Raw genomic sequence first — 27,556 nt, forward strand, 5'->3', positions numbered from 1 at the left:
CGTTTAGCAAGTTGGAAGCTTGTTTAGAAGGCCTTTATGCTAAACATTATCGAAAGCCTTTGAGATGTCAAGAGCATCTTGAATTAAGACCTAAATAAATTATATAACATATTTATATAATTCCACATTTGTTGTTTACAAAATAATTCTGAAGTGTGGATATAATTTTTTTGTATTGTATAATACTGACTTGAATTTTTTTTTTTTTTTCAGGTATAAGTTACCTAGCAGTAAATTATAAACAGTTTCTTATTTTTTTAATTGAACATTTTGCTAAATGTCATATAGAAAAAAATCGTATAAAATCAAATTATTTCTTTTAATTTACTAAATTTATTGGATGCTGTATAAATATTTGCTTCTTTAGAAACTGAACTACAATTCATATATCTGGTTTTTTTTTGCTTTTTTTATAGTCAAAACAAAGAGAGTATATGTTAATTAATATATCACAGTGTAATTTGTAATTTTAGACCTATGATGATTTAAGAAAAGCAAGACTGACTTCTGTAGATGGCAGCTTCTTGATCCATAAAATGTCTTTTGATTTAACAAAGAGTTTAGAACATAAGTTGAATGCCTTGCAGGTATGTATATTTTGTACTTTTAGGAAATAATGTATTATTTTAAAGTAACTAAAGAATCAAAATTAAATTGGACAACCCTTGTACGTTGGTTTAGTTGTTGGACTGCTTGATTCTTTGAACCTTCCTATTGTGGCAAACCTGGTGGCATAGTACTTTCCATGGTGGTCTTGTCTTTCTAAAACTTAAGCTGACATTTAAAACATAGAAGTTGAAGGACGTAATGGTGACCTCAAGGATAAACAATACGATAAATAAACACATGCTACACTGCATTTCATAGTTTGGATTAATTTAATAAATCTAATAATGCAGACATTAGTTTGCAGATGTTTCGGAGGTCTTGGCCTCCTTCTATGGTAAAAAATATATTCCTCGATAATAAAACATAAATAAGATTCAGTGAGAAGGTATTACATCTTCCAGTTGGTACAAAGAACATATTGGAAAGGTTCAAAGGGAATTCTGGGCCACTTGTCATGTGTGTGATGGGATAGACTGGCGTTCTATTCTGTTATTCAGTATCTTTAAATGAGATATGCCTGACAGTCAGTGGGAGAAAGCTCCTGTTTTACGTTCCAAATAATTTTCTTCCAGAAAATTATTTGGAGTTCCTATGTCACGTTCCAAATAATTTTCTGGAAGAAAATTATTTGGAATGTGACATAGGAACTGTGAGCAATTTCAAAAGAAGTGTGTCAGGAATGCTTCTAGAAGTTTAAGAAGCATTGCAGGAGTGGGGGATTGCTGTGGGTGCCCACACTGGTTGCTTCAAGCTGTCTTAATGTCTGTTATTGCTTTTATGAACTTGTAAAGTTATTTGATCAGTAATTCGTCAATCAGTAAAGCAACAGCAGACATGTCTATCAGTCAATTTTAAGCAGCCAGAGCAAACACCCGCTCCCAGACACCGCTCCCAGACATTCAGTGAACATTGCCATGTTGCATGCTTTATTGATGAGATATATACTGTCCAGTCAGTCAAAATATTATGACCAGCTCCCTGATATTGGGTTGTATCCTCCTCTTGCCATGAGTACTGCTGCCACATGGAGAGGCATGGACTCTATAAGGCCTGTAAATGTTGCAGGAGGTATGTTGTACCATGTTGCTAGGATTGCATCCCATCCCGTAGATCTGTGATAGGTCATAGTGGAAGATTCAAATGTTGGATCTGTTGATCCACATAATCCCAGAGATGTTCTTTGGGATTCATATCTAATGAATTCAGCAATCAAGGTAGCACCTGGAAGTTATGTTCAGCAAATCACTCTTGAACAATACAGGCAATGTGGCAGGGTGCATGATCCTGCTGGAACATGCCTGTACCATCTGAGAAGACAGTCATCATGAAAGGGTGTATCTGATTAGCCACAATGGATAGGTAGTTTTTAGCTTTCAGAGTGCAGCATAAGGGTACAAGGTCTCAGAGAGATTCTCAGGAAAACATCGCCCATAACAAAACATTTTTGCCGCCTGCCTGTTTCTGTTGGACAAAGACATTGGAGTGATTCCTCTCTGCAGTTTGTCACTGTACCTTCCATCCACATGGCACAGTAGGAAACATGATTCATCAGAAAAGGCAACATTTTCCCAGCCATCAGTGGTCCAGTGATGCAATTGATCAGATGACAAAAATTTATGCATCATTGGCATGGGTTGCTGTAACTATGGCTATCTTGACTGGGCACCTACTCTGCAGGCCCATATGAAGGAGGGTTCATTGGATTGTGGTCTTGGAAATACCACTGATCATTTCTTGATTAAAGTCCATGGTCAGCTGCCGTTCCACCATTTTTCATCTAGTAGTTTGCACAAGGTGGGACAGCCTGGGTTCACCACCATCCACAAGGTGGTGGGGACCTGCCTTTGTCCATGATTGTTGCTCTCTCCAAGACTCACCACTCTTGTAATGTGGTACCCAACACAACTCACACTCATCTGGCTTTGCAATCTTGCATCTTCACAGTGCCACTAAGTGTGGTTTTGTGGAGAACTATTGGCACCATGTTACAAATGCACTATGTCCACTCTCGGAACACCTTAACTACAACACTCTGAAAACAGTTTAAAAGATATGCAGTTTCTGTAATATTACAACTCTTCAACCAGCACCCAACAGCCATCCCTTTTTCAAAGTCTGTCAGATCATGTCCCTTGCCCATGTCAGTCAAGTATTTCATATGGGCCGACCGGGCTAGCCGGGTGGGCCAAGTGCCTGCCTGGCAACCCAAAGGTCGCGGGTTCGATTCCCGCCTCGGGCTTGGATCAAAGTACTGCAAAAACCTTGGGAGGTGCATTATGGCCACAGAAGCTGATGCGCCAACAACTACCAAAAAAAAAAAAAAAAAAAAAAACTTCATGTGGATTACATTCCATGAACCTGCAGTATCATATTTACTGATTCTCACTATGATGTGCATGCCGCCAGGCAGGGAAGAACAGCTGATTGCTAGAACAGAGGTCATCATAATGTTTTGACTGGACAGTGTATATTTTTTACTATGGAAGAAGGCTAGGATCTCCAAAACATCTGGTTTGTTTAATGTATCATTAAATTTATTAATTGATTTAAATTATGAATAAATTTAATTGAAAAAAATTATTATATTGTGTTATATTTTTATTTAAAATAATTGACATCTGTAACTTCTCTGATTAACATCCATTAGTAGACAGCTAGCTTATTTACATTCCACTCTCCTTGTTGGTGCTTTTCTGTATGGGATTATGTTTTGGCATATTCATCCAGCAACACCCAGATCTGATATAAAATACTGTAAAATGCAGGAAATGTATCTTTAAGGACTTATTGCAATCCATTTTTTTAAAGGCATCCAACATTTCTTGACAATATCATCATAATTTTCTATTCTCTAATTACCTAGAAAATTGACATTGACTATTTTTTTATGTATTTTCTTTGTTTATGAGTTCAAAGTTTTTGTGACTTGGCACTTGTAAACATGGTACAAGTACCAAGTCACATAGTACATATCTTGGTGTGTTTGTCTAGGTTTGATCCTTGCAATCAGGAACCTATGTTGCCCTTATTTTTCGATAAATTCAGTTCACTAACAAGGTTATTTAATTTTGATTACGAAAACAAAATTAAATTAAATAAAGTTTAGACTATCACAAAACTTTCCATCTGATTAATGATTGCTAATATGGATTTCATCATCTCAATCAACTGGCGATTTATTGGCTTGTGTTACTCCTCTATGGACAAATTCAATGGAAAAGTCAGGTGAAACTTAGGCAGTTGCTGTTGACATTTCTAAAGCTTTTGATTGCATTTGGCATAAAAGCTGTATAGATAAGCTTCTATCTTATGGATTGCTGACTGTTTTTTGAAATTGGTTATCCAGTTTTCTTTCTGACTACTGACTGCAGCTAGTGGTAGATGGCTTTCTGTTTTCTAACTTCTCTGCTAATGCTAGTTTTCCCCAAGATTCAGTTCTTTCTCCCACCCTTATTCTCCTTGTATGTTAATGAACTTCTTCCATTGACTGGAAATTCTATCCATAGTTTTGCAGGTGGTAGCATGTTACATTCCATCTTGCAGTTTGAGCATCCTTGCCCTGCACAAATAGCTTTATCTTCTTGAATAGCCACCACCAATTCCTTAAATACTGATCTCCAAGTAATTCTCCAATGGAGCAAAGATAACTTAATTCATTTCAGTCCTAAAACTTAGCCCTCTCTCATATCTTGCAAAAAAAGAGTCTTTTGCTCCCATGCTTATCTTTGATGGACACTCGGATCTCTAGACAAGGCCACATATCTCTATTAGGGTTTACTCTAACTCATAACCTCACTTAGCATAAGCACATCACGAATACTGCTTCCTCTTCATCTAAAAATCTGTGTTTTCTCTTTAGCTGTGACCGTTACTTTTCTTCTGAACAACTTCTCACTCTATACAAATCTCAAATCCATCCTACCATGGAATATAGTTCCCATATCTGGAGTGGTGCACCTAAAACCTCTCTGAGGCTTCTAGAGAGTGTTCAAAAGAGGGCAGTCAGGTTAATTAAATCCACCTCTTACAAAGTCTCTCCACTCTCTGTATTATTGACATTCTGTTTCTGTAGCATGCCTTTTCTGTGTTTACAGAAAATTCATTCATGCACTGTTCTTCTCAATTGGTATCTCTCTCTCTCTCTCTCTCTCTCTCTCTCTCTCTCTCTCTCTCTCTCTCTCTCTCTCATTTAACCCTTCAACTTCTGTTTTCTAGAACAACCGTCCTTCATGTTATTCCTGGAAATTATAATGTACAGAAATTCAAGTCTGATGTCAACAAGTATCTTCTGTCTTTTAAATCTTCAACCCATGCAGAGTACTAAGTACTATAGGTTATATTACCTTTCACTTTTTGGATTTTCATTAAAAAAAATTGGATGAAAGTCCATATCCTTGAATTCATATTTTGCGATCAGTTCACTGTCTGAGTCAATGCTAGATTCTTTTTCTTTCAAAGTTTGTATTTTAGGTGGCTGAGGTAGGTTACATAACAGGTAGCAAGTTTGACTATTTTGTGAAATATTTTGACTTTGAAGAAAATCCAAATATACAAGTCAAACAGGAGTAAATAAAATGAATTTTGCATTTCTTACTTCAGGACAACCACATAATGCCAGAGGAGTTGAAAAATTATAGAGATACAAGAACATTACTGTATTTAGTAGTTATGCAGGATTGAACTGCAGTCACCCTATTGTGTGTATTTGCATACCCTTGTGCTTGACCATTCAGATAAATGGCATCGATGAATGCAAATCCTCTAATCATCTTCTCAGTGACCTTGCATGTGAACTGCAACTAGTAGGAGAAGTATGCTTTTGTCCAGATTTTCCAGCTTGCACCCAAAGTATATCACACATACTTCTTAATTGGTAGAGTAAACACTTATTTTGTGATTTCAGAGTCATTTCTCTAATGCACATAACAAAATGAATCAGAATTATTAACAATATAATTGTTAATAATTCTGATTCATTTGGGATTATGCACAACATTAAATATGATAAAAAAAAAAGTTTGTGGACTGACTTTCTGTATATTGAAATTGAATTGTGACATTGTAATGAGTTTTAACTTGTTGGACATAATTTGTCTCATCTAGACATAGTAGTTTGTGAATTACCCGTTTATCTACAGTTGTTCTGATTTAGTGTCCATTGAATATAAGATGTTTTTTGTGTTTTGTTGTATTTCAAAATGAGTGATTTTACGGATTGGTGAATTTGCAACAAATTTTGTTTCAGATTAGGAAAAAGTGAAACAGAACCTTACAAAATATTAAATTCACCTTTTGGATAAGATTCCAAGAGATGCCTTTGGACTACTGAAGACTTTTCAGTGGTTCAAAGTTTAAAGAGAGTTGCTCATCTATCAAAGATGATCTTTGCTCTGCCCACCACCCTTCAGTTTCAAAAACCTATATTCAGTTGCTTGTGTTTTCGTTCTCATCAGGAGTGATCAATGTTTAACTATCCACAAAGTTGCTAATGAAATTGATATTTCTTATTAGGATTAACATTAGTAGAGGCATATGATGCAAGAAAGCAAGCTTATGCAGCATCAGCCAAAAAAAAAAAAAAAAAACTGCTCCCATTTCACCCTCTATTCGTTTCAAATACCTGTCCAGCTCAGCCTTAAATTTATTTAGGCTGAGCTGGACAGGTATTTGGAACCAATCAACTACCCGCTAGCTAAAGTCAAACTTCCTCACATCGATCCTACAACTGTCTTTCCTCAATTTCAATTTATGCTCTCTCAGGTGATTATTCTGAGCAAGAGGAAGAATCCCATCAGCATTGAGCATTCTCAAACCATTCAAGTCTTTATATACCTCAATCAGATCACCTCGCAGGTGACTAGTCTTCAGACTGTAATCTGCAAAACTTAAGCCTTTCTTTGTAAGAGCAACCCTTAGTTCCATTCACTAATCTCGTTGCCCTTCTCTGTACTCGTTCCAACAGCTCTACATTCTTCTTAAAATGAGGCCTCCAGATCTGTATACAGTACTCAAGGTGTGGCCTGATCATTGCCTTATAAAAGTGGATAATCACCTCCTTATCCCTGCTAGAAAAATTCTTGTATATCATTGACAAGACACCATGAGATACTCTTACAGACCGTCTGCACTACTCAGAAAACTTCATATCTGTCTGCATAATTATCCCCAGGTCCTTTTCTTTCTCTACCACTCTCAGTGTAGTACCACAGAGTTGATATGTTACTCTGGGGTTACTGCTTTCCATATGTAGTACTTTACATTTGCCACCTCTAAGCCCATCTGCTCAACTTTTCTAGATCCTGCTGCAGCAGCAGCGTACTGTCATTAGTGTCCTTAACAACCCTGCCAACCTTCATATTGTCTGCAAACTTGGACATTAAACCTGATATACCATCATCAATATCATTTATAAATACAGAAAATAACAATGGACCCAACACTGAACCCTGAGGGACTCCACTAATAACATTAGTCCACAAAGAGCAGTGTCCATTGATTACCACTCTCTGTCTTCTCCCACTCTCAACCATCCCTTTATCCAAAGCAGCAATTTTCCTTCAATACCACACTGCTCTAATTTGTGCAGCAGCCTTCAATGTGCGACAGTATCAAAAGCCTTTCTAAGATCCAAATATATGATATTAACATTATTTTCTGCGTCCAGTTCCTTTGTGACCACATCGTAGTATCCAATCAAAGCCAACTGGGCTAGCCGGGTGGGTAGCCCAGTTGATAGCCCAGACCAATAGATTGACAGTAGCCACTGGCAGAGGTGAAAGAGATTCTTGCACTGCTTCTATTAGAATGAGCAGAAGCCTGAAAAACAAGATGCATGGTATTTCAGAGACTGCTGGGAGACATTGCGGTACAAGTAAACACATGGGTTGTGTTAGGGTAGCTAAGAATAGAAACAGGTGCAGGTATACTTGCGTGTACACCAATGCTAGGAGTTTAGTAAATAAATTTGATGAATTTGAGGTATTGCTCAAAACATCGAAGGCAGATATTGTTGGGATATCAGAGACGTGGTGTCACACAGATATAAGGGATGCAGAACTGCAATTTGGGGAGTACAACGTCTACAGAAAGGATAGACAGGATAGGAAGGGGGGAGGGGTTATGCTATTAGTTAAGAAACACATAAAAACCAAGGAAGTGAAGCCAGTCGACATCGCTGGACAGTGCAGTGTTGAGTCAGTTTGGTGTGACATAAGCATTGGGAGATCAAAATTGAGAGTAGGAGTGTGCTATAGGCCTAATGACTCTGATGAGTATAATAAGGAACTGTACAGGGAAATAGAGTGGGCCAGTAAATCAGAGAGTCTTATAATGGGAGATTTTAATTTCCCAGATATTGACTGGAATTTGGGGGCTGGTTACTCACACACTAGCAGGGCTTTTGTGGATTTATTGGATGATTGTTTTCTACATCAGCATGTTCGGGAGGCAACTAGAGGGAGTAATACTCTTGATTTGATTATCAGCAGTGATTCTTCATGCATTAAGAATCTGCAGATAAATGAACCACTAGGTGGCAGTGATCACAGTGTGCTGAAGTGGGATTTACTGAAAGAGGTAACTACCATTAGGGGTAAAGGGAAGGGTTATTGCTTCCGTAAAGGCGACTACGATGGACTGAGACAGTATTTAAATTCTATACAGTGGGACCAACTGATGATGTTACCAACAGCAAATTCAAAATGGGAAGCATTCAAAGAACTTATCTTGGAAGCTACTAGGCTTTACATACCAACTAAGAAATATTGTTCAAGGTTTAGGCCAAAATGGATGTCAGATGAACTAATGAGGCATATGGCAGAGAAGAAAAATGCATGGGATACATTTAAATTAACACATGACACAGAAGCCTATGATAGATACAAGTTGATATGCAACCAAGTTACAAAGGAGGTTAGGCAGGCGAAGGCAGATTACGAGAAATCCTTGGCAAGGGATGCAAAGAAAAACAGCAAAGAGTTCTTTACTTATGTAAACTCTAGAAGGAAGGGGATGAATCAGATTGGTCCACTTGATATTGATGGGTCAACTGTTGATGATCCTGCTCAGGTAGCTAACAAACTAAATGAATATTTTGCATCGACATTCACACATGAGGAGTTATTCAGCAAGGGGAATGCCAGAGGTGTATTCAACTCTAGCAGTAAGCTACAGAATCTTGAAATAACTGGGAGTAAAGTGGAGGAGAAACTGTTGAAGATAAACACAAGAAAGGCACCCGGGGTGGATGGGATCTATCCAGTTATATTAAAGGAGGCAGCAAAGGAAGTAAGCAAACCCTTAGCCATAATTATGAGAGCTTCCTTGGACTCAGAGGAGGTACCCATAGACTGGAAATGTGCAAATGTGACCCCAATTCACAAAGGAGGATCAAAGGCTGACACAAGTAATTATAGACCTGTGAGCTTAACTTCTGTTCCAGGAAAATTAATGGAGGCACTGGTTAAAGAAGCACTGCAGGATCATTTAGACAAGACTTCAGTTATAGCTCAGACACAGCATGGTTTTGTTAAGGGGAAGTCTTGCCTGACCAACTTGATTGGATACTATGATGCAGTCACAAAAGAACTGGATGCAGGGAATAACTTTGATATTATATACTTGGATCTTAGAAAGGCTTTTGATACTGTTGCACATGGAAGACTGCTACACAAATTGGAGCAGTGTGACATTGGAGGCAAATTGCTGCTATGGATAAAGGGGTGGTTGAGGGGGAGAAGACAGAGAGTGGTAATCAATGGACACTGCTCATCGTGGACTAACGTTATTAGTGGAGTCCCTCAGGGCTCAGTGTTGGGTCCATTATTGTTTTCTGTATTTATAAATGATATTGATGAGGGTATATCAAGCTTAATGTCCAAGTTTGCAGATGATACAAAGGTTGGCAGGGTTGTCAAGGACACTACTGACACTATGCTGCTGCAACAGGATCTGGAAAGGTTGAGCAGATGGGCTGAGAGGTGGCAAATGATGTTTAACATTGACAAATGTAAAGTACTACACATGGGAAACAGCAACCCCCAAAGCAACGTATCAACTCTGTGGTACTACACTGACAGTGGTAGAGAATGAAAGGGACTTGGGGGTGGTTGTGCAGGCAGATATGAAGTTCTCTGAGCAGTGCAGACGGGCTGCAAGAGTAGCTCATGGAGTATTGTCAATGATATACAGGACTTTTTCCAGCAGGGATAAGGAGGTGATTATTCCATTGTATAAGGCAATGGTCAGGCCACACCTAGAGTACTGTATACAGGTCTGGAGGCCTCATTTCAAGAAGGATGTAGAGCTGCTGGAACGAGTACAGAGAAGGGCAACAAGATTAGTGAATGGAACAAAGGGGTGCTCTTACGAAGAAAGGCTTAAGTTTTGCAAATTACAGTGTCTGGAGACTAGGCACCAGCGAGGTGATCTGATAGAGGTGTATAAAGCCTTGAATGGTTTAAGCATGCTCAATGCTGATGGGATTCTTCCTCTAGCTCAGAAAAATCACCTGAGAGGGCATAAATTCAAATTGAGGAAAGACAGATGTAGGATAGACGTGCGGAAATTTGCCTTTAGCCAGCGGGTGGTTGGTTGGTGGAACAGACTGCCATCCCTTGTGGTGGAGGTTGATAGCCTAAATAAGTTTAAGGCTCAGCTGGACAGGTATTTTGAACGAACAGAGGGGTGAAGTGGAAGTGGGTTTTTTTTTTTTTTTTGGCTGATGCTGCATAAGCTTGCTTTCTTGCATCAAATGCCTTTACTAATGCTAATGCTAATGCTAAAGTGCCTGCCTGGCAACCCAAAGGTTGCGGGTTCGAATTCCACCTCTGGCTTGGATCAAAGTACTGCAAAAACTTTGGGAGATGCATTATGGCCACAGAAGCCGATGCGCCAACAACTACCAAAAAAAAAAAAAAAAAAAAAAAGCTCGATGTCTTTCTTTAGGTGCGGTCTCCATACATGAACACAGTATTCCAAGTGTGGTCTAACAAAAGCCTTATATAATGGGATTATCACGTTCCTATCTCTACTTGCAAAAGTTCGATAGATCATCGATAGGACACCATGGGCCTTTCTTGCAACCTGTTTACAATGCTTAGAGAATTTCATGTCTGACCGTATTGTAACACCCAAGTCCCTTTCCTCTAGTACTGGGTTTAGTTGAACTCCACCAAGTGAATAAGTTATTTTGGGATTACTGTTTCCCAGGTGTAATACCTTACACTTTGTTGGATTAAAGCATAGCTGCCATTTTTCTGACCATTCCTGAAGTCTATCTAGGGCTCTCTGAAGAAGCTCAGCGTGACAGTGATCATTAACTACTCTACCAATGTTAACATCATATGCAAATTTAGACATCGCGCTCTCTATCCCTTCATCGATGTCGTTTATGAAAATTAAAAACAACAGTGGTCCTAATACTGATTCTTGGGGAATCCCACTTCTTATATCAACCCAATCTGAGGAATAGCCATTTATCACAACTCTCTGCCTCCTGCCCTGAAGCCATCCTGCTATCCATCTAAGGATTTTCCCAGTGATTCCAACCTGTTCCAGCTTATAAAGCAACCGCTCATGTGGGACTGAGTCAAAAGCTTTGCTGAAATCTAAATAAACAATGTCGAAATTATTCCCTAAATCCAGCTAGTGAGTGACCCTTTCAAAATAGCGAACCAGATTTGTTAAACATGATTTTCCCTTTACAAAACCATGCTGAGTATCCTTGTGAATCTCAATTCGATCCAAATGATCCTGAATTTGACCCTTGATCATTGCTTCCATGATTTTCCCTACCACTGAAGCCAGACTGACAGGTTAATAATTTCCCACTTCACTCTTAGAGCCACCCTCATGTATGGGAGATATATTGGCACTTTTCCAATCCAACGGAATCTCCCCAGAGTCTAGTGATGCTTGCATGATTAGCCTCAATGGTTCAATGCACTCACTTGCCGCCTCCCTTAAGATTATAGGGTATATTCCATCAACTCCAGGAGTCTTACTGGCCTTTAGGCTCGAAAGTTTTTTCATTAAATAATCTTGCGAAATTTCAGTATCATTAATTACATATTTTCAACTTCGCTCCCGCAATTTCCCATTGCCACAAAAGTTTTTCATTTGTAAATATCGATGCAAAATAACTGTTGAGTTCATCTGCAACGGCAGCTGGTGTATTTAATACTATCCCCTTTCCTTTACGTAAAGGTCCGATCTGGTTTGTCCTGTTCTTCTTGGCATTTATATATGTGAAGAATTCCTTATCCCTCCTCTTTGCTCTGTTTGCTAGTGATTTCTCATAAACTGCCTTTGCTTGTCGAACCTTTTCTGTGGCTCTATTACAGATCTTCTTGTGGCTGTTATAGGCTTCAGTACTTTTTATTGCTCTGTAACCTTTCCATGCCACCTTTTTCTGCTCAAGTAATGTGGCAACTTCACTATTCATCCAACTTGGAACCCTCCTCGTGGAGTATTTTTTTTAATGGTAAATACGCATTCAAGGCATCTGTGATTAATGTTTTAAAAGCATACCACAGATCAATTGTATTCATTCTCTGTGCAATATCTACCCAGTTAATAGAGGCCATGTAGTACCTTAAGGCATCGTAATTTCCTTTTCTGAAATTAAAACCCATTCCTTTGCCTTTTACTACTGCTACCTCTCTCTCTCATCATCCACCGTAGAACTCCGTGATCACTTCCTGCTACTGGTTCCTCTACTGTCAGCCAATTATGTCATCTGATTCGTGGGTGATGATGAGGTCTAAGATATGCTTTCCTCTAGTTGATATGTTGATACAAATAACAGTCATCTAGTTGATTTAAAAATTTTGTTCCCCATGTTGAGTTTCCTTCCCATTTACTCCAATCAATTAGAGGCAAATTGAAATCACCCATAATAAGACATTGACGCTTACTTGCCCATTCCATTTGCATGTAAAGGCTTTCGTCATAATCTTCACAATCACCTGGTCTGTAGATTACTCCTACTCGCATTATACCTTTTGTTTCCAACTATCTCACACCATACAGATTCTATACTAGCATGTGAAACGTCTGAATCCGGGAAAGCTATCGTTGCACTCAAGCTGCTTCTGATAAGAAGCATTACCCCATCACCCCTTCTATCTACCCTATCCTTCCTAAATACATTATACAAGCCATACTGAAACTCAGCATCCCCAATTTCCGGGTAGCACCACATCTCCGTAAGCCCAATTATGTCCGCATTACTTGTTTTAACCAGCATTTCGAATTCGCTCATTTTATTGACGACGCTTCTAACGTTACTATCTAAACAATTAAGGCTTACTGTTCTTGTATATTTAACAACCCTAACACAACCCTTGAAGTTTTTTAGGCTCGCTTCCCTGGATTTAGCTACCTGCTGACTTGAGATGTTTCTGCCCCCAGAGCATGTAGATAATATGGCCAGTTGGGATAACAGATAAGAACTCTTGAGGCATGTGCAAGAGTTACTTTGACCAATATTATCAGATAAACGTGTGTCAATATTACCCACATCCCCCCTGAACTAGCAGTTTCCCCGAACCTTTAAGGTATCCTCAATAATACTAGCAAAAACATTTGCACCACCTTTGTTTAAGTGTATCCCGTCTCTACAAAACAAATTCCTTCTACCTACAAGTGTGGGTCATGCTGATAGAAATTTCCCCCCTAAAGCCTTGCAGAGTCCTTCAAGTCTTGAGTTAATCCACAAGGCTTTTAATATATAATCCCTCCTATCATGTCTGGGCAGAATTGCAGACACATAGACATTGTGGCCTAGCTCGCGGCATTTCCTCAGCACGGTCCTGTATTTTTCCAACAAATCGTCAGATCGTGTACATTTAATGTCATTAGTCACCACACGAATAATAATATTCTCTTTACCCCCCTTAAAATCTGACAATCTGTTGGTGACATCATTAATAGTTTCTCCTGCCAGACCTGGTTCTACTCCACCTATCCTTATTACAAAAAATATTCCCCATTTCCCTGACAATGGAGTCTCCTAATAAAATAATGTCCTTTTTAACCAGAGTAGTTTGAACTTGGTTTTTCTGTTTTGAGGCTCGAATCGGGTGTGCATCACTTGGTAGATTGCTGGAGTCTTTGAGTCCCTGACGAGCTCCCAGATTATTCTCGAGGGCAAGTACCCGTTTTTTCAGGGACTCAAATTGTTCCATCAGTGCACTAAATTGTAATTTAAGATTGGTGCACACTCCTTACATTGATCACAAAGAAGAGAATCCCCAGGTGAGCTATGATTAGTCACCAGGTCGACCTTGGAAAACATTCCACAGGTTCCGCAGCAGATTAAATCATGACTCACCCGTAAATCGCCATCGGCTATTTCCGTGAGTCACAATATCCTGTGACGTGTTTAAGGCAGATCTCGTAACTACCATTATAAAATTAGCTAAATATCAAAGAAAATTAACTTTAAAAAATTATATCTATAATGTTATTAAAATCAAACTGTTACAGGAAAACCTATAACAAAATAATCCAACAATATCTAAATAAATCAAATATTTAAAAGCACTAATCAACAGTAATCCAATCCACTTAACTGAGGAGCCCTGACAAAGCACGTCCGCTCACCTTGAATGCCAACACTCGAATCTTAGGATTAGGATCTTAAGTTAGGATTTGTAGCAAGTCGAATCGGTGTTTTAATAAATAAACCAAGTTGGCCTTCATCAGGAAGCAGAAGGATTACTGGAAATGGCAGAAATCTCAAATTTCCTCAGACCTCACCATATTTAAGAAAGAAAGAGCTTACTTCCTAAAAAAGAAAAGACAAGTCCTAAATCCAGCTGTTCTTGATAGGTTAAAGAGGAGTAGAAGGATTCTATCACACCAGACAAACCATCATATCATTGATCAAAAGCTTCTCCAGGAATGGGTACAGTGCAACCTCCTGCAGGCAGATTTTCCAGATCCAGATTCCTCTCTCTCACAGGAGGACTGGTTATCTAGTGCACAGATGAATGACATAGAAATATCTAGAGTTATCCTGATTGATGTCATCAACAAATTACCTAACAAAGCTATTGTAAGACCAGATGGTTTCCCATTATTCATAGTAAAAATATGTAGCACATACATCGTTTACCTTCCACTCCACATTTTCAGACGAATTTTACAATCTGGAATCGTTCCATCGATTTGGAGATCTTACCATGTCAAGCCTATTCCAAAGATTAGGAAACCTAAATCTCCGAAAGGTCTGCGACCAATTTCCATCAGTTGCTCTTTACTTAAAATCTTTGAGAAAGTGATTCAGCCAGCAATTGCCCAGCACTGCTTTGGTCACAGGCCCGAATACCTTCATACCGTTCTGCACAAGAGATCAACAACTACCAATCTTCTAGGTACTCTCTTCAGAATCCAACAGGCCATCAACAACAAATCCCAGATCGACATTATCTTCCTGGACATTAAATCGGCATATGATAGAATATACCTACCAACTCTCTTTACTATTCTGAAGCACTACTTTGGTCTGGCAGATACCTCTACAAATCTTGAAGTCCATCCTACTTCTCAGACATCTGTCTATTACTGTCAACAACTTCCAGTAACTTTCGACATCACAAGAGGCATCCTGCAAGGGAGTGTGCTTTCAACAATCCTCTTCGCAGTAGTTTTGCAACCTTTCCTAGTATATGTAATTCTAACTTTCTCTTATGCCGATGATCTGAAGTTCTACATGAGTTCAAGCCATCCTGATCAGATCCTTGATATTAACCAACAGGCCTCTACACAGATAATGAAACTAGAAAACTATCTAGCCATAATTGGGTTGCATCTGAACCCTTCCAAATCTGCTCAACTACCGATAACAAAAAAAAAAAAAAAAAAAAAAAAAAAAGAGTTAAAAATTATGTTAAAAATTTCGTTGGCAGGGGAAAGGGTGCAAAGGGTAACTTCCTACACAGACCTAGGCCTCACCTGGGATGTTGGACTCACCTTCCAGCCTCACTTTGTCAGGACGAGACAGAAGACATACGTGGCACTGTGGGCAGTGCATCAGGAACTCGTTGGTGTGCATCAGCCAGCGCTGCTTTGTCGGTACATCCTGAGGTGCATTACCCCATCCCTCTCTACGCATCTGAAATTTGGTCATCTGCTCCTGCCTCCCACCTAAAAAAAAAAAAAGTACCTCAATCTAGAATATTGGTTGCTCATGGATGAACAGGGTGATGGGTCACCCTTTTACTATCTCTAGATCCATCCTCCAAGCTAATCTAGGGACCACTCCATGGAGACTTCTCATCATGACAAGAAATGCATTCATGCTAGCACGGCTTATCACAGGCCGAATTGATGCTCCATCTGCATCCCTGTTAATCTCTGGCCCAAAGAAGACAAGAGGTGAATGCCGCGACTCCTGCTATCCTCTGCAGTTTACACTTACAAACTGATTCCCTTAGGGACATGTTTCCGGTCAACTGCCTCCAAATCTACAACAAACTGGGCATCAACCCTGATAAGTTATGTGAGGACAAACTCTACAGAAAGGAATGCCTCAAGAACTGCTACCAACTGTTGAACCTGTGACAATCGCCTACATCTGGTCTTTTTGCCTGCTGCATTTTTTTTTTTTATTATTTTTTTTACTTCTGATATCTATTGCTATAAACTTTGTTTTTATTTCAAGCGTATGTAAGTTCAATTCTGTAAATATATCGGGTTGAGCATACATGTACTCTTGTACATTGTACGTGTGGTTCCTCGCACCTCAGTATGTAAATCTCACACCCTCCTGGCACACTGCCATCCCAGGGTGATGCACAGTTTCTTGTGGTTAATAAACGAATAATAATAATAATAAAAGATAACACTTCTATTTCATCAGACAGTAATTGCAAGATATTGCATCAGCCGTTTCTATAAATACAGCATTGGAAGGGTATACATGCTCATTAGTTTCCTGTTTTTCAGAGGTGTAAGCATGGCTCCATATGCTCAGTTGACACCAAGAAAAAAAAGTGTAGCTGTTGCTCTGTCCCAGGAAGGGCTTTCTACGTGTGCTATCACTGATAAAATAGGCTGCCACCAGTCAACGGTGGCGCCTCTGTAGCCAGGTGGGCAGGAGCAGCAGTGCATAGCACACTCTTCTTGATTAGACCGGGGTTTGAGCCCGTGACCACCAAATATGGAGGATGCGGAAAGGTCAGGGAATGACCACTGCATATCCCCAGAGCAATATGGCCTTAGTTGCTAATGCTTCTAAAAACCAAATAACAATAAATAACCAGTCAACAGGTGCTGAAATTAAAGCGTGAAACCAGTGATGTGAAGAGAAGACCTGGATCAAGCCATAAGAGAGTGACTACGCCTTCCCAAGGTTAATATTTGAAATGACTATGCCTTTGTAATTGCCATGCTAATGCTCCAGATCTAAAACTGGACTTTGAGATGGCATTGTGGTGTTGAAACTAGTGCATAAACTATCCAAAGGTGGCTTTTGGAATGTGGTCTGCATGCCTATCAGCCCAAGAAAAAAGCCTTTGTTGACCCAACAAATGAGGAAGAAGCGACTTGCTTTGGTTAAAACATGTTTCATTCACAAAAGAGCAATGGGACACTGTCATCTTTTCTGATGAATTGAAATTCAACCTGCGTGGCTCAGATGGGAAGCGATATGTCAGAAGATGAAAATCGGAAGCATAACATCGACTGTATAGTCCCCGCCGGTCAGATGATCTGGGGTTGCATAACAAGCAAAGGGGTGGGTCGAATTAAGTTTATTAATGGAAAGGTGAATGCAGAAACCTACACTGCTATCTTGGAGGAGTGCCTGAAACCCATTATTAGTGATCACCACGCAGACATACAAAACTGCATTTTTCAACAGGACTCAGCACCTTGCCACACAGCAAAATTGGTAAGTTTTATGCTATTTAGATTTAATGATGAGTTTATCTTCTTGTCTCACAAGACTTAAAACATACTTACACCAATGTTTTTCCTCATTTTTCTCCCTTAAGGTGCAGTCATACCCCAGGAATTCTGGCATTACAGTGTTGGATTGGCCCGGCAACAGTCCAGATTTGAAAATTTCTGGTACATAATGTTGTCTAAAATTGTTCGGAAGAAGCTAACAAGTAAGATTCAGTTTTAGGAGAACATTGTAACAGTGTGGTACCATGAAATTGGGCAACCGTATATCCAGAAGTTGATTAATTCTATGCCAAATCGTTGCAAGGATGTAATTGCAGCTCAAGGAGGAACAACAAAATATCGAGGACTTATTTTGCTGATTTACAGTACATAATACTATAACTTGTCATTTCAGTTTGTACACGTAAATTCAATAAAATGTATGTTTGGTTGTCATGATTGCCATTTGCATGATTTCTCATATTTCCATTAATTACGCATTTTACCCTTTGGGAAGGTATTAATGGCAATTAGGTATATCAGGTGGAGTCTTTTTATTGGATTTCATTCACAGAAATATATATTCCATCTAGGAAATGCATTTTGAACATTTCTGCAACCCACAGTGCAGCGCAAAACACATTATTTGCAAAATTCACAAGTGATGCAGTGGCAGTTTTTTCTGCCACTGTATGTACAGGAAAACGTGGAAGAGCCACAGCACAAACAATTCAAAAAAATTATTTTTCATGGAAAAGTCTATCTTATTGAAAAAAAATCTAAATCAGGAATCATCTACCTCAAGTAGTACTGTAATTAAAAATAAATGATTCTTTCATATACATAATTTTATTATTGTTGTTATTATTATTATTATTATTAGCCATATAGTGCAAGGAAGCCTGAGGCTTATGCTGCACCAGCCAAAAAATTTCCAAGTTACCCTGAGAGAGAGAGAGAGAGAGAGAGAGAGAGAGAGAGAGAGAGAGAGAGAGAGAGAGAGAGAGAGAGAGAGAGAGAGAGAGAGAGGAATCACCAAGAAAGAGAAGAATGATGATATCCAGCTCAGGACCCTGGGTGTGCCAAGCCCATACTCACCAGATGTAAGCCCCTGGGGTTGTGTATGGTTTTTAATCATTACTTGTAATTTTTATTTACTTATTTTTAATTTTAAAATAAATTAATTCTCTTTGTAAATTTTGTGAATAAAAAATTGTAGGCAAAAATGTTCTTTTATATGTAGTGACTTTTCTGTACATAATTTTATTTCCTAATGAATCTCTGTGTGTGCATGTGTAAAACTTCTAAAATATGCCAATAAAACGATTTTTTTTTATAAAATAAAATCAGCGAAAATATTTATCAAACAGAGGAGGAAAGATTCATATGTATATTCTGTTCTTAGTTTTTGTTAAAAATCTCAATAATTTTGTGCTTAATAGGTGGAATATTCTTCAGTAATTTTATTTTAAAACCCAACAAGCTTGCTTGTCAAAAAGTATAATTAAATATTTTGTTACTGGAAATAAGCAATAATAGTCTTTGAGTTATTTCTGGCCTTTACAGAGTTCTGTATGCTTCACAGAGAAACAAAAGTGCAGTTGTGGGCAACCACCAGTGCCACTAGACAGACAACAGTATATTTCTATTATGTAATATACAATTAATTAGATCACATTATACTTCAACACTGACAGGTGTAAGCAAGAATTAAGTTGCCTAACTTGGAATAATTTAGATTCAAAAATATGTCAATCTCTGGCATGACAATGGTGTGGTCCAAAGGACTAGGAGCAGTACCCTGAACTTGAAACCACATGCTACACATTTCATTGTTGTTTGGATAAGGAACTCATTTCAGTAATGTGCTCAAACATGAGGGATCATTGATTTGAGACTACGGGGCACTTTTATGTAACTGCTATTTTATTATGCGATTCAAAAATATTTTCCAACCATTCACCCTGTAGTTTATAAAGTTTGTTAAAATCAGTCAAGAATGATGTTCATAATGTTAATTTTATATTTGTAAAATATACTTAATCTAATAGTTATAAATATCTGTGATTAAATTGTTTATTTTCTAATTCACATTTAAAAAAAATCATAATCACATAATAACACTAATTATTTTTGTATGGTGACCAACCATGCAACAGCATGAGGTAAGCATGCAAAGCAATACAGTACTCATTTCATGCACTGAGCAAAATAATTAGATGGAACTATGCCACATACTTTTTCAGTTTCTAAGCTGAATCTTTGTGAGATGTGACTTTGTTTTCCTTTTCCTTTTTTTTTTCCAAAGAAATCAGAAAAATGGTGGGTGGTGGTACTTTTTTTGGTAAAATTTTCATAATTGGGGCATAGCTGGCCAGTGGTTGGCTGTAATTTGAGAACGTGTGACTGCTAAATGTGGTTAATGATTGTATTCTAAAAATGATTAGCAAACTGCTCTTAATTGGATTTTAATAATTCACTCGTTCCTCTTTGAATTCGAACACATGGATTCCTTCACACAAATGGGAATCTGTTTGCACCATGTCTGAATCATAATCATAGAGATATCTTTTTTGTATTCCCATTTTTGGTATTGTCATGCAAGAATTCCTTTCTCCTTAAAGTGACTTGAATATTTTCATTACAAAACTTTGTATACACATAAGCATTATGTGTTTGTGACATAAGCATTGGGAGATCAAAATTGAGAGTAGGAGTGTGCTATAGGCCTAATGACTCTGATGAGTATAATAAGGAACTGTACAGGGAAATAGAGTGGGCCGGTAAATCAGAGAGTCTTATAATGCGAGATTTTAATTTCCCAGATATTGACTGGAATTTGGGGGCTGGTTACTCACGCACTAGCAGGGCTTTTGTGGATTTATTGGATGATTGTTTTCTACATCAGCATGTTCGGGAGGCAACTAGAGGGAGTAATACTCTTGATTTGATTATCAGCAGTGATTCTTCATGCATTAAGAATCTGCAGATAAATGAACCACTAGGTGGCAGTGATCACAGTGTGCTGAAGTGGGATTTACTCAAGGAGGTAACTACCATTAGGGGTAAAGGGAAGGGTTATTGCTTCCGTAAAGGCGACTACGATGGACTGAGACAGTATTTAAATTCTATACAGTGGGACCAACTGATGATGTTACCAACAGCAAATTCAAAATGGGAAGCATTCAAAGAACTTATCTTGGAAGCTACTAGGCTTTACATACCAACTAAGAAATATTGTTCAAGGTTTAGGCCAAAATGGATGTCAGATGAACTAATGAGGCATATGGCAGAGAAGAAAAATGCATGGGATACTTACAAATTAACACATGACACAGAAGCCTATGATAGATACAAGTTGATATGCAACCAAGTTACAAAGGAGGTTAGGCAGGCGAAGGCAGATTACGAGAAATCCTTGGCAAGGGATGCAAAGAAAAACAGCAAAGAGTTCTTTACTTATGTAAACTCTAGAAGGAAGGGGATGAATCAGATTGGTCCACTTGATATTGATGGGTCAACTGTTGATGATCCTGCTCAGGTAGCTAACAAACTAAATGAATATTTTGCATCGACATTCACACATGAGGAGTTATTCAGCAAGGGGAATGCCAGAGGTGTATTCAACTCTAGCAGTAAGCTACAGAATCTTGAAATAACTGGGAGTAAAGTGGAGGAGAAACTGTTGAAGATAAACACAAGAAAGGCACCCGGGGTGGATGGGATCTATCCAGTTATATTAAAGGAGGCAGCAAAGGAAGTAAGCAAACCCTTAGCCATAATTATGAGAGCTTCCTTGGACTCAGGGGAGGTACCCATAGACTGGAAATGTGCAAATGTGACCCCAATTCACAAAGGAGGATCAAAGGCTGACACAAGTAATTATAGACCTGTGAGCTTAACTTCTGTTCCAGGAAAATTAATGGAGGCACTGGTTAAAGAAGCACTGCAGGATCATTTAGACAAGACTTCAGTTATAGCTCAGACACAGCATGGTTTTGTTAAGGGGAAGTCTTGCCTGACCAACTTGATTGGATACTATGATGCAGTCACAAAAGAACTGGATGCAGGGAATAACTTTGATATTATATACTTGGATCTTAGAAAGGCTTTTGATACTGTTGCACATGGAAGACTGCTACACAAATTGGAGCAGTGTGACATTGGAGGCAAATTGCTGCTATGGATAAAGGGGTGGTTGAGGCGGAGAAGACAGAGAGTGGTAATCAATGGACACTGCTCATCGTGGACTAATGTTATTAGTGGAGTCCCTCAGGGCTCAGTGTTGGGTCCATTATTGTTTTCTGTATTTATAAATGATATTGATGATGGTATATCAAGCTTAATGTCCAAGTTTGCAGATGATACAAAGGTTGGCAGGGTTGTCAAGGACACTACTGACACTATGCTGCTGCAACAGGATCTGGAAAGGTTGAGCAGATGGGCTGAGAGGTGGCAAATGAAGTTTAACATTGACAAATGTAAAGTACTACACATGGGAAAAAGCAACCCCAGAGCAACGTATCAACTCTGTGGTACTACACTGACAGTGGTAGAGAATGAAAGGGACTTGGGGGTGATTGTGCAGGCAGATATGAAGTTCTCTGAGCAGTGCAGACGGGCTGCAAGAGTAGCTCATGGAGTATTGTCAATGATATACAGGAATTTTTCCAGCAGGGATAAGGAGGTGATTATTCCATTGTATAAGGCAATGGTCAGGCCACACCTAGAGTACTGTATACAAGTCTGGAGGCCTCATTTCAAGAAGGATGTAGAGCTGCTGGAACGAGTACAGAGAAGGGCAACAAGATTAGTGAATGGAACAAAGGGGTGCTCTTACGAAGAAAGGCTTAAGTTTTGCAAATTACAGTGTCTGGAGACTAGGCACCAGCGAGGTGATCTGATAGAGGTGTATAAAGCCTTGAATGGTTTAAGCATGCTCAATGCTGATGGGATTCTTCCTCTAGCTCAGAAAAATCACCTGAGAGGGCATAAATTCAAATTGAGGAAAAACAGATGTAGGATAGACGTGTGGAAATTTGCCTTTAGCCAGCGGGTGGTTGGTTGGTGGAACAGACTGCCATCCCTTGTGGTGGAGGTTGATAGCCTAAATAAGTTTAAGGCTCAGCTGGACAGGTATTTTGAACGAACAGAGGGGTGAAGTGGAAGTGGGTTTTTTTTTTTTTTTGGCTGATGCTGCATAAGCTTGCTTTCTTGCATCAAATGCCTCTACTAATGCTAAAATGCTAATGCTAACATATCCTGTTATGAGGGAGGTTCAAAAAACAAAAAAAAAATTCATTTGGTAGCAGCTGTGATAGAAAGATAATTTTTTTGTTTGATAACTTGAAATCTCTATAGCAGTCACACAAATTTTGGTTTCAACATGACAATTCATTTTTTTCTCTGCAGCACTGAATGAAGCGAAGTGTCACAATGCATAAATTGGAATACAGATCAGTGATTTGGTTCCTCTTTCTGCAAGGGAAAACACCCAAAACAATGCATAAAGAAATTGTTGCTGTTTGTGGAGATTAGTTTGTTGCCCATTGATATAAATAGATTACAGTGTTGCACATTGATATAAATAGATTACAGTGTTGTTGCACATTGATATAAACAATTTAAATGTGTAAGAACCTCATTGTGTGATGAAGAAATCCCAGGATGTCCAGAAACTGTTGTAACAGAAGAGAATATGTCATAAATTACGTTGATTCTCGAAGATTGCTGTATTAGCATCAAAGAACTAGCTGTAGAGCTCCAAATTAGTGTAGGGTTTGTGGAGAATGTCATCCATCAATAGTTGCACATGAGTAAAGTGTTTGCTGGATGGGTCCCCAGGCTTCTGACTCCCTTTTCTAGGAAAAACAAGAGGTTTTTTTTTTTACTGCTAGTTACCACAGATGAAACTTGAATCCGTTGTTATGATCCCAGGACTAAACAAATGTCAAAACAGTGGTATCATGCAGAATCACCATCCCCCAAAAAGGCAAAGGTGCAACCAAGTGCTAGCAAGGCGATGTCCAAATTAGTGTAGGGTCTGTGGAGAACGTCATCCATCAATAGTTTACACTGTGACAGCAAAGTTATTCCAACCTCCTCATAAATCTGCATGCTGCAATAAAAGAAAAAAGACAGAAAGCTGTCAAAAGGTATGTCTGCTCCATGATAATGCCCTTGCACATTCCTCGCATGCTTCAGTGAAGTGTGCTCATGAATGTGTGGTTTTGAAATATTGCCACATCCTGCTTATTCCCCGACCTTGCACAATCGGATTTCTTCCTCTTTCCTGCCCTGAAGTCCTTTCCTCGTGGAAAACACTTTGCTGATAATGGAGTGATTTGCTCTGCTGAGTAGTGGTTTAAAGGACAATCAGAAGACTTCTACAAAATTGGCCTGTGGAAATGTATTGAGAGATGGCAAAGTTATGTCTGGTGGCCATGTTGAGAAACTGTAATACCTGGTGTTTGTTTCAATTTTCTATCACAACTATTTCTGGGCAAATAAAAATCTTTTTTGAACCCGTTTGTGTCTATTATGTGTTTCAATCTCCTTCCCTCCCTTCAAAATACGCTCAGGTTCTTTAAATCTCGTTTGTACCTACAGAGGACGTATGGCCATTTCAGTAATGTGTAGAAGAAATATATATAGGTAATTTTGGAAACTCTTTTGAATTTGGAGTTGACTTGAATATCTTCATTGCATTCAGTAACTGCTCAAAGATTTCCTGTTCAATTTACTGTTCAAGTTACTGTTCAATTAATTCAATCACAGATGAAGACTGGTTGAAATTTTTGGAAATGCCTCTTCCTTGTTTTCATTGTTGAAAACAGTTTGGTGCACAGTCTAATTTCCCTGTCTTTTGTTAGCATTCACATAATGTACCAAAGTAGAAAAATATTCTGTTTTCATTTGATTTAGATTTTTTTTTTAATTATCTTAATCACATTTATAATCTAATATGTCTAAATTTGTTCTAAATAATGTAATCCATTGCAAGTATTCAAAAAAAATGTGAAAACTGAAGTTGTTTACGTTGCTATGCTATCATTATACTCACAGTAATTGAAATACTAGGTTCTTCCTTCTCCTGCTGCAATGCCTTGTATAACTTTCCGTGAAAGATAAGGTGTTGGCAGCCAAATTTTTTTTTCTACTTTTTTCTCAGGTATATTTTGCCATTTTCTTTATATTGGTCACACAACCCAATTTCCACTCCATTAGGTCTTTTTTTTTTTTTTTTTTCAAAATTCAGTTTGTGGGTAAAGGAAACGTACAGTACACAGTTGAAATAACAGCACGCTGAGATTGGTGCCGAAAAAAGAAAACAACAAGTCACATGATTACTGTGTATTTGTTTAAGTTTGCCAATTTGAAAGTGAATTCTGTACTGATATCATGGATTATATGCTGTTTTACATTTATTTTAAACTAAAAACCCTTCATTATGGCTCCTAATGTTAATAAACCTCATACAGAGCAGAAATGAAGAATAATTAAGAACATTAAGGCTTAGTGACAGACTTGATATAAAAATAGAAAACAGAACGGGCATAAGTAGGAGTGTATTAATGGCAGAGTATAATACTGGATCATCAACATGGTTATGTTTAGTTAATAAAATTGTATTCTTAATCTCTCTATTTCTTTTTTAGCCACATTATTTTTTCATTAAATATATTTAAAATAAAACTTTCTAGATAAAGGAAAAATCGAAATAATGGCATCTTGAATCCCCGAAGGTGCCGTATTCTGAAAGTCTACTGTATTGCTGGTTCTCCAGAGTTTTTCACTTCTGAATATTCTTTTCTAGTCAATTATGTAATTGATTTAGAAAAAATTTGTCTGATAAATTTATTTATGAAAAGAGACTTAACTGTCTCACTGACATTTTATAGTTGTCCTTTCTTCAAGCACCAAATTCACTTTATGCAAAAGCAGATTTTATTTATATCTTCTTAAATTTTCACATTTCCAACCCCTGCTCTCAATTTGAGTGGTGGCTTCTAGAATATTATATGCACTGCATGGTAATGTTTAATCTAATTGACAAAGTCTTTATCGATTAGTTTAAACAACAATACTCCCAATAGGACTTTGTCGATTGGATTAAACATAGTCTGTTACATATCTATTACTTTTTTTTTTTAAACTGCACTTGTTATTTCTTCTAGCTTGCCTTCATTCTTTGTTGTTATTATTATTATCTCATGTTTTCTGGAGATTGGTGGTGTTGGACACTGCTACGTTGATCTTGTAGGTAGCCATTTCCTTCTTGTCGATGAGGGTTATGTCTAGTCTGTTGTTCAGAATTGTCTCATCCATTGTTGGGCACGATCCCAGTATAGTCTGTGAGTAGAGATCTCTAGTATGGCCCGAGGCTTGTACTTGTAAACTTGCTTTGATCAACTGGTATTTTTGCACTAGCTTCTGATGTATTTATTCTAGTCACCTGGTCATGTCTGTGAGTACTCCATCTGGGTGATGTGCTGGATTGTTTCTGAGGGCAGGTGGCATCAATGACTGTTCAATTAATTCAATCACAGATGAAGACTGGTTGAAATTTTTGGAAATGCCTCTTCCTTGTTTTCATTGTTGAAAACAGTTTGGTGCACAGTCTAATTTCCCTGTCTTTTGTTAGCATTCACATAATGTACCAAAGTAGAAAAGTAGAAAAGTTGTCTGTTACGCCGGGACCTTTGGCGATGTAGTTCCTAGTGTTGATGGAGGTTACTGTAGTGTCTGCCATGGAATGGAATGTCTTTTTTGCCCATCTTTCTGTCTCTGTTTCTTATGTCTGTGTGACTGTGGTCTCCTTGTTGAGGTTCATTGTTGTGTGCCATTTGTCTATGTTTCTTATGGCTTGGTAGATTGTTGCTGTATTTTCCTGTAAGTATTCCCACATTTTCTTAATTGCCTATTTCTCTTGTTCAATGAGGTTAATCAGTTTCCTCCTCCCTCCTTATTTATGCACTATGGTCAGTCTCTCAATGGCCGACCTTAGGTGGTACTGTCGGCTCTTGCCCATCATTATCCTAGTCGATTTCATAATCTCCTCCAGCTCAATGTTGGTCCAATCTATGATCCCAAAAGAGTACATTAGTACTGAGACTGTGTAAGTGTTTATGACTGTGGCTATGTTCCCACTATTCAGCTGTGATTTTAGCAGGAACAACATCATAAATTTAAAATGCAATTCCTTATCAATGGGATTTTTCATTTTCTACCTTACCCTAAGTGTAGTGCCACACAGTGATAAGTTTCTCTGAGATTACTGCTATCCATATATAGTACCTTGCATTTGTCAATGTTAAACTTCAGCTGTCGTTACGGTCATTAACCACCCTGCCAACCTTTGTATCATACTTTAAATTAAGCTTGATATACCTTCATTAGTATCATTAACAGTTATTGAAAACAACAATGGGCCCAGCACGGAACTCTGGGGAATTCCACTAATAATATTAGTCCACAAACAGCAGTGCCCATTGATAAACACACTCTGTCTTCTTCCACTTAACTTCTTTTTATCTATAGCAGTAACCTGCCCTTAATGTCACATTGCTCCAGTTTAGCATTAGCATTAGTAGAGGCATATGATGCAAGAAAGCAAGCTTATTCAGCATCAGCCAAAAAAAAAAAAAAAAAAAAACACCACTCCCATTTCACCCCTCCGTTCTTTCGAAATACCTGTCCAGTTGAGCTTTAAATTTGTTTAGGCTATCAACTTCAACAACAAGTGATGGAAGTCGGTTCCACCAACCAACCACCCGCTGGCCAAAGGCAAATTTCCGCACATCTATCCGACATCCGTCCTTCCTCAATTTGAATTTATGCCCTCTGAGGTGATTATTCTGAGCAAGATGAAGAATCCCATTGGCATTGAGCATGCTCAAACCATTCAAAGCCTTATACACCTCTATCAGATCACCTCGCCGGTGCCTAGTTTCCAGACTCTGTAATTTGCAAAACTTAAGCCTTTCTTCGTAAGAGCAACCCTTTGTTCCATTCACTAATCTTGTTGCCCTTCTCTGTACCCGTTCCAGCAGCT

General features: G+C 38.4%; 1 protein-coding gene across 3 annotated transcripts in view; it reads left to right on the forward strand.

The window, feature by feature from the left end:
- Positions 1 to 521: 521 nt before the first annotated feature.
- Positions 522 to 27,556, forward strand: part of LOC150078191 (voltage-dependent calcium channel subunit alpha-2/delta-2-like) — a 663,667-nt gene continuing 636,632 nt past the window's right edge. For all 3 annotated transcript variants that reach the window (XM_090384688.1, XM_090384689.1, XM_090384690.1), the window contains exon 1: positions 522 to 587. In XM_090384688.1, coding sequence (XP_090240814.1) covers positions 537 to 587 — 51 coding nt within the window. In that variant the 5' untranslated portion in view covers positions 522 to 536. The remainder of the gene's footprint in view (positions 588 to 27,556) is intronic.

This window comes from Mastigoproctus giganteus, chromosome 11 (genome assembly GCF_048544385.1).
Source record: "Mastigoproctus giganteus isolate SK-2022 chromosome 11, ASM4854438v1, whole genome shotgun sequence".
NCBI classification, from domain to species: Eukaryota; Metazoa; Arthropoda; class Arachnida; order Uropygi; family Thelyphonidae; genus Mastigoproctus; species Mastigoproctus giganteus.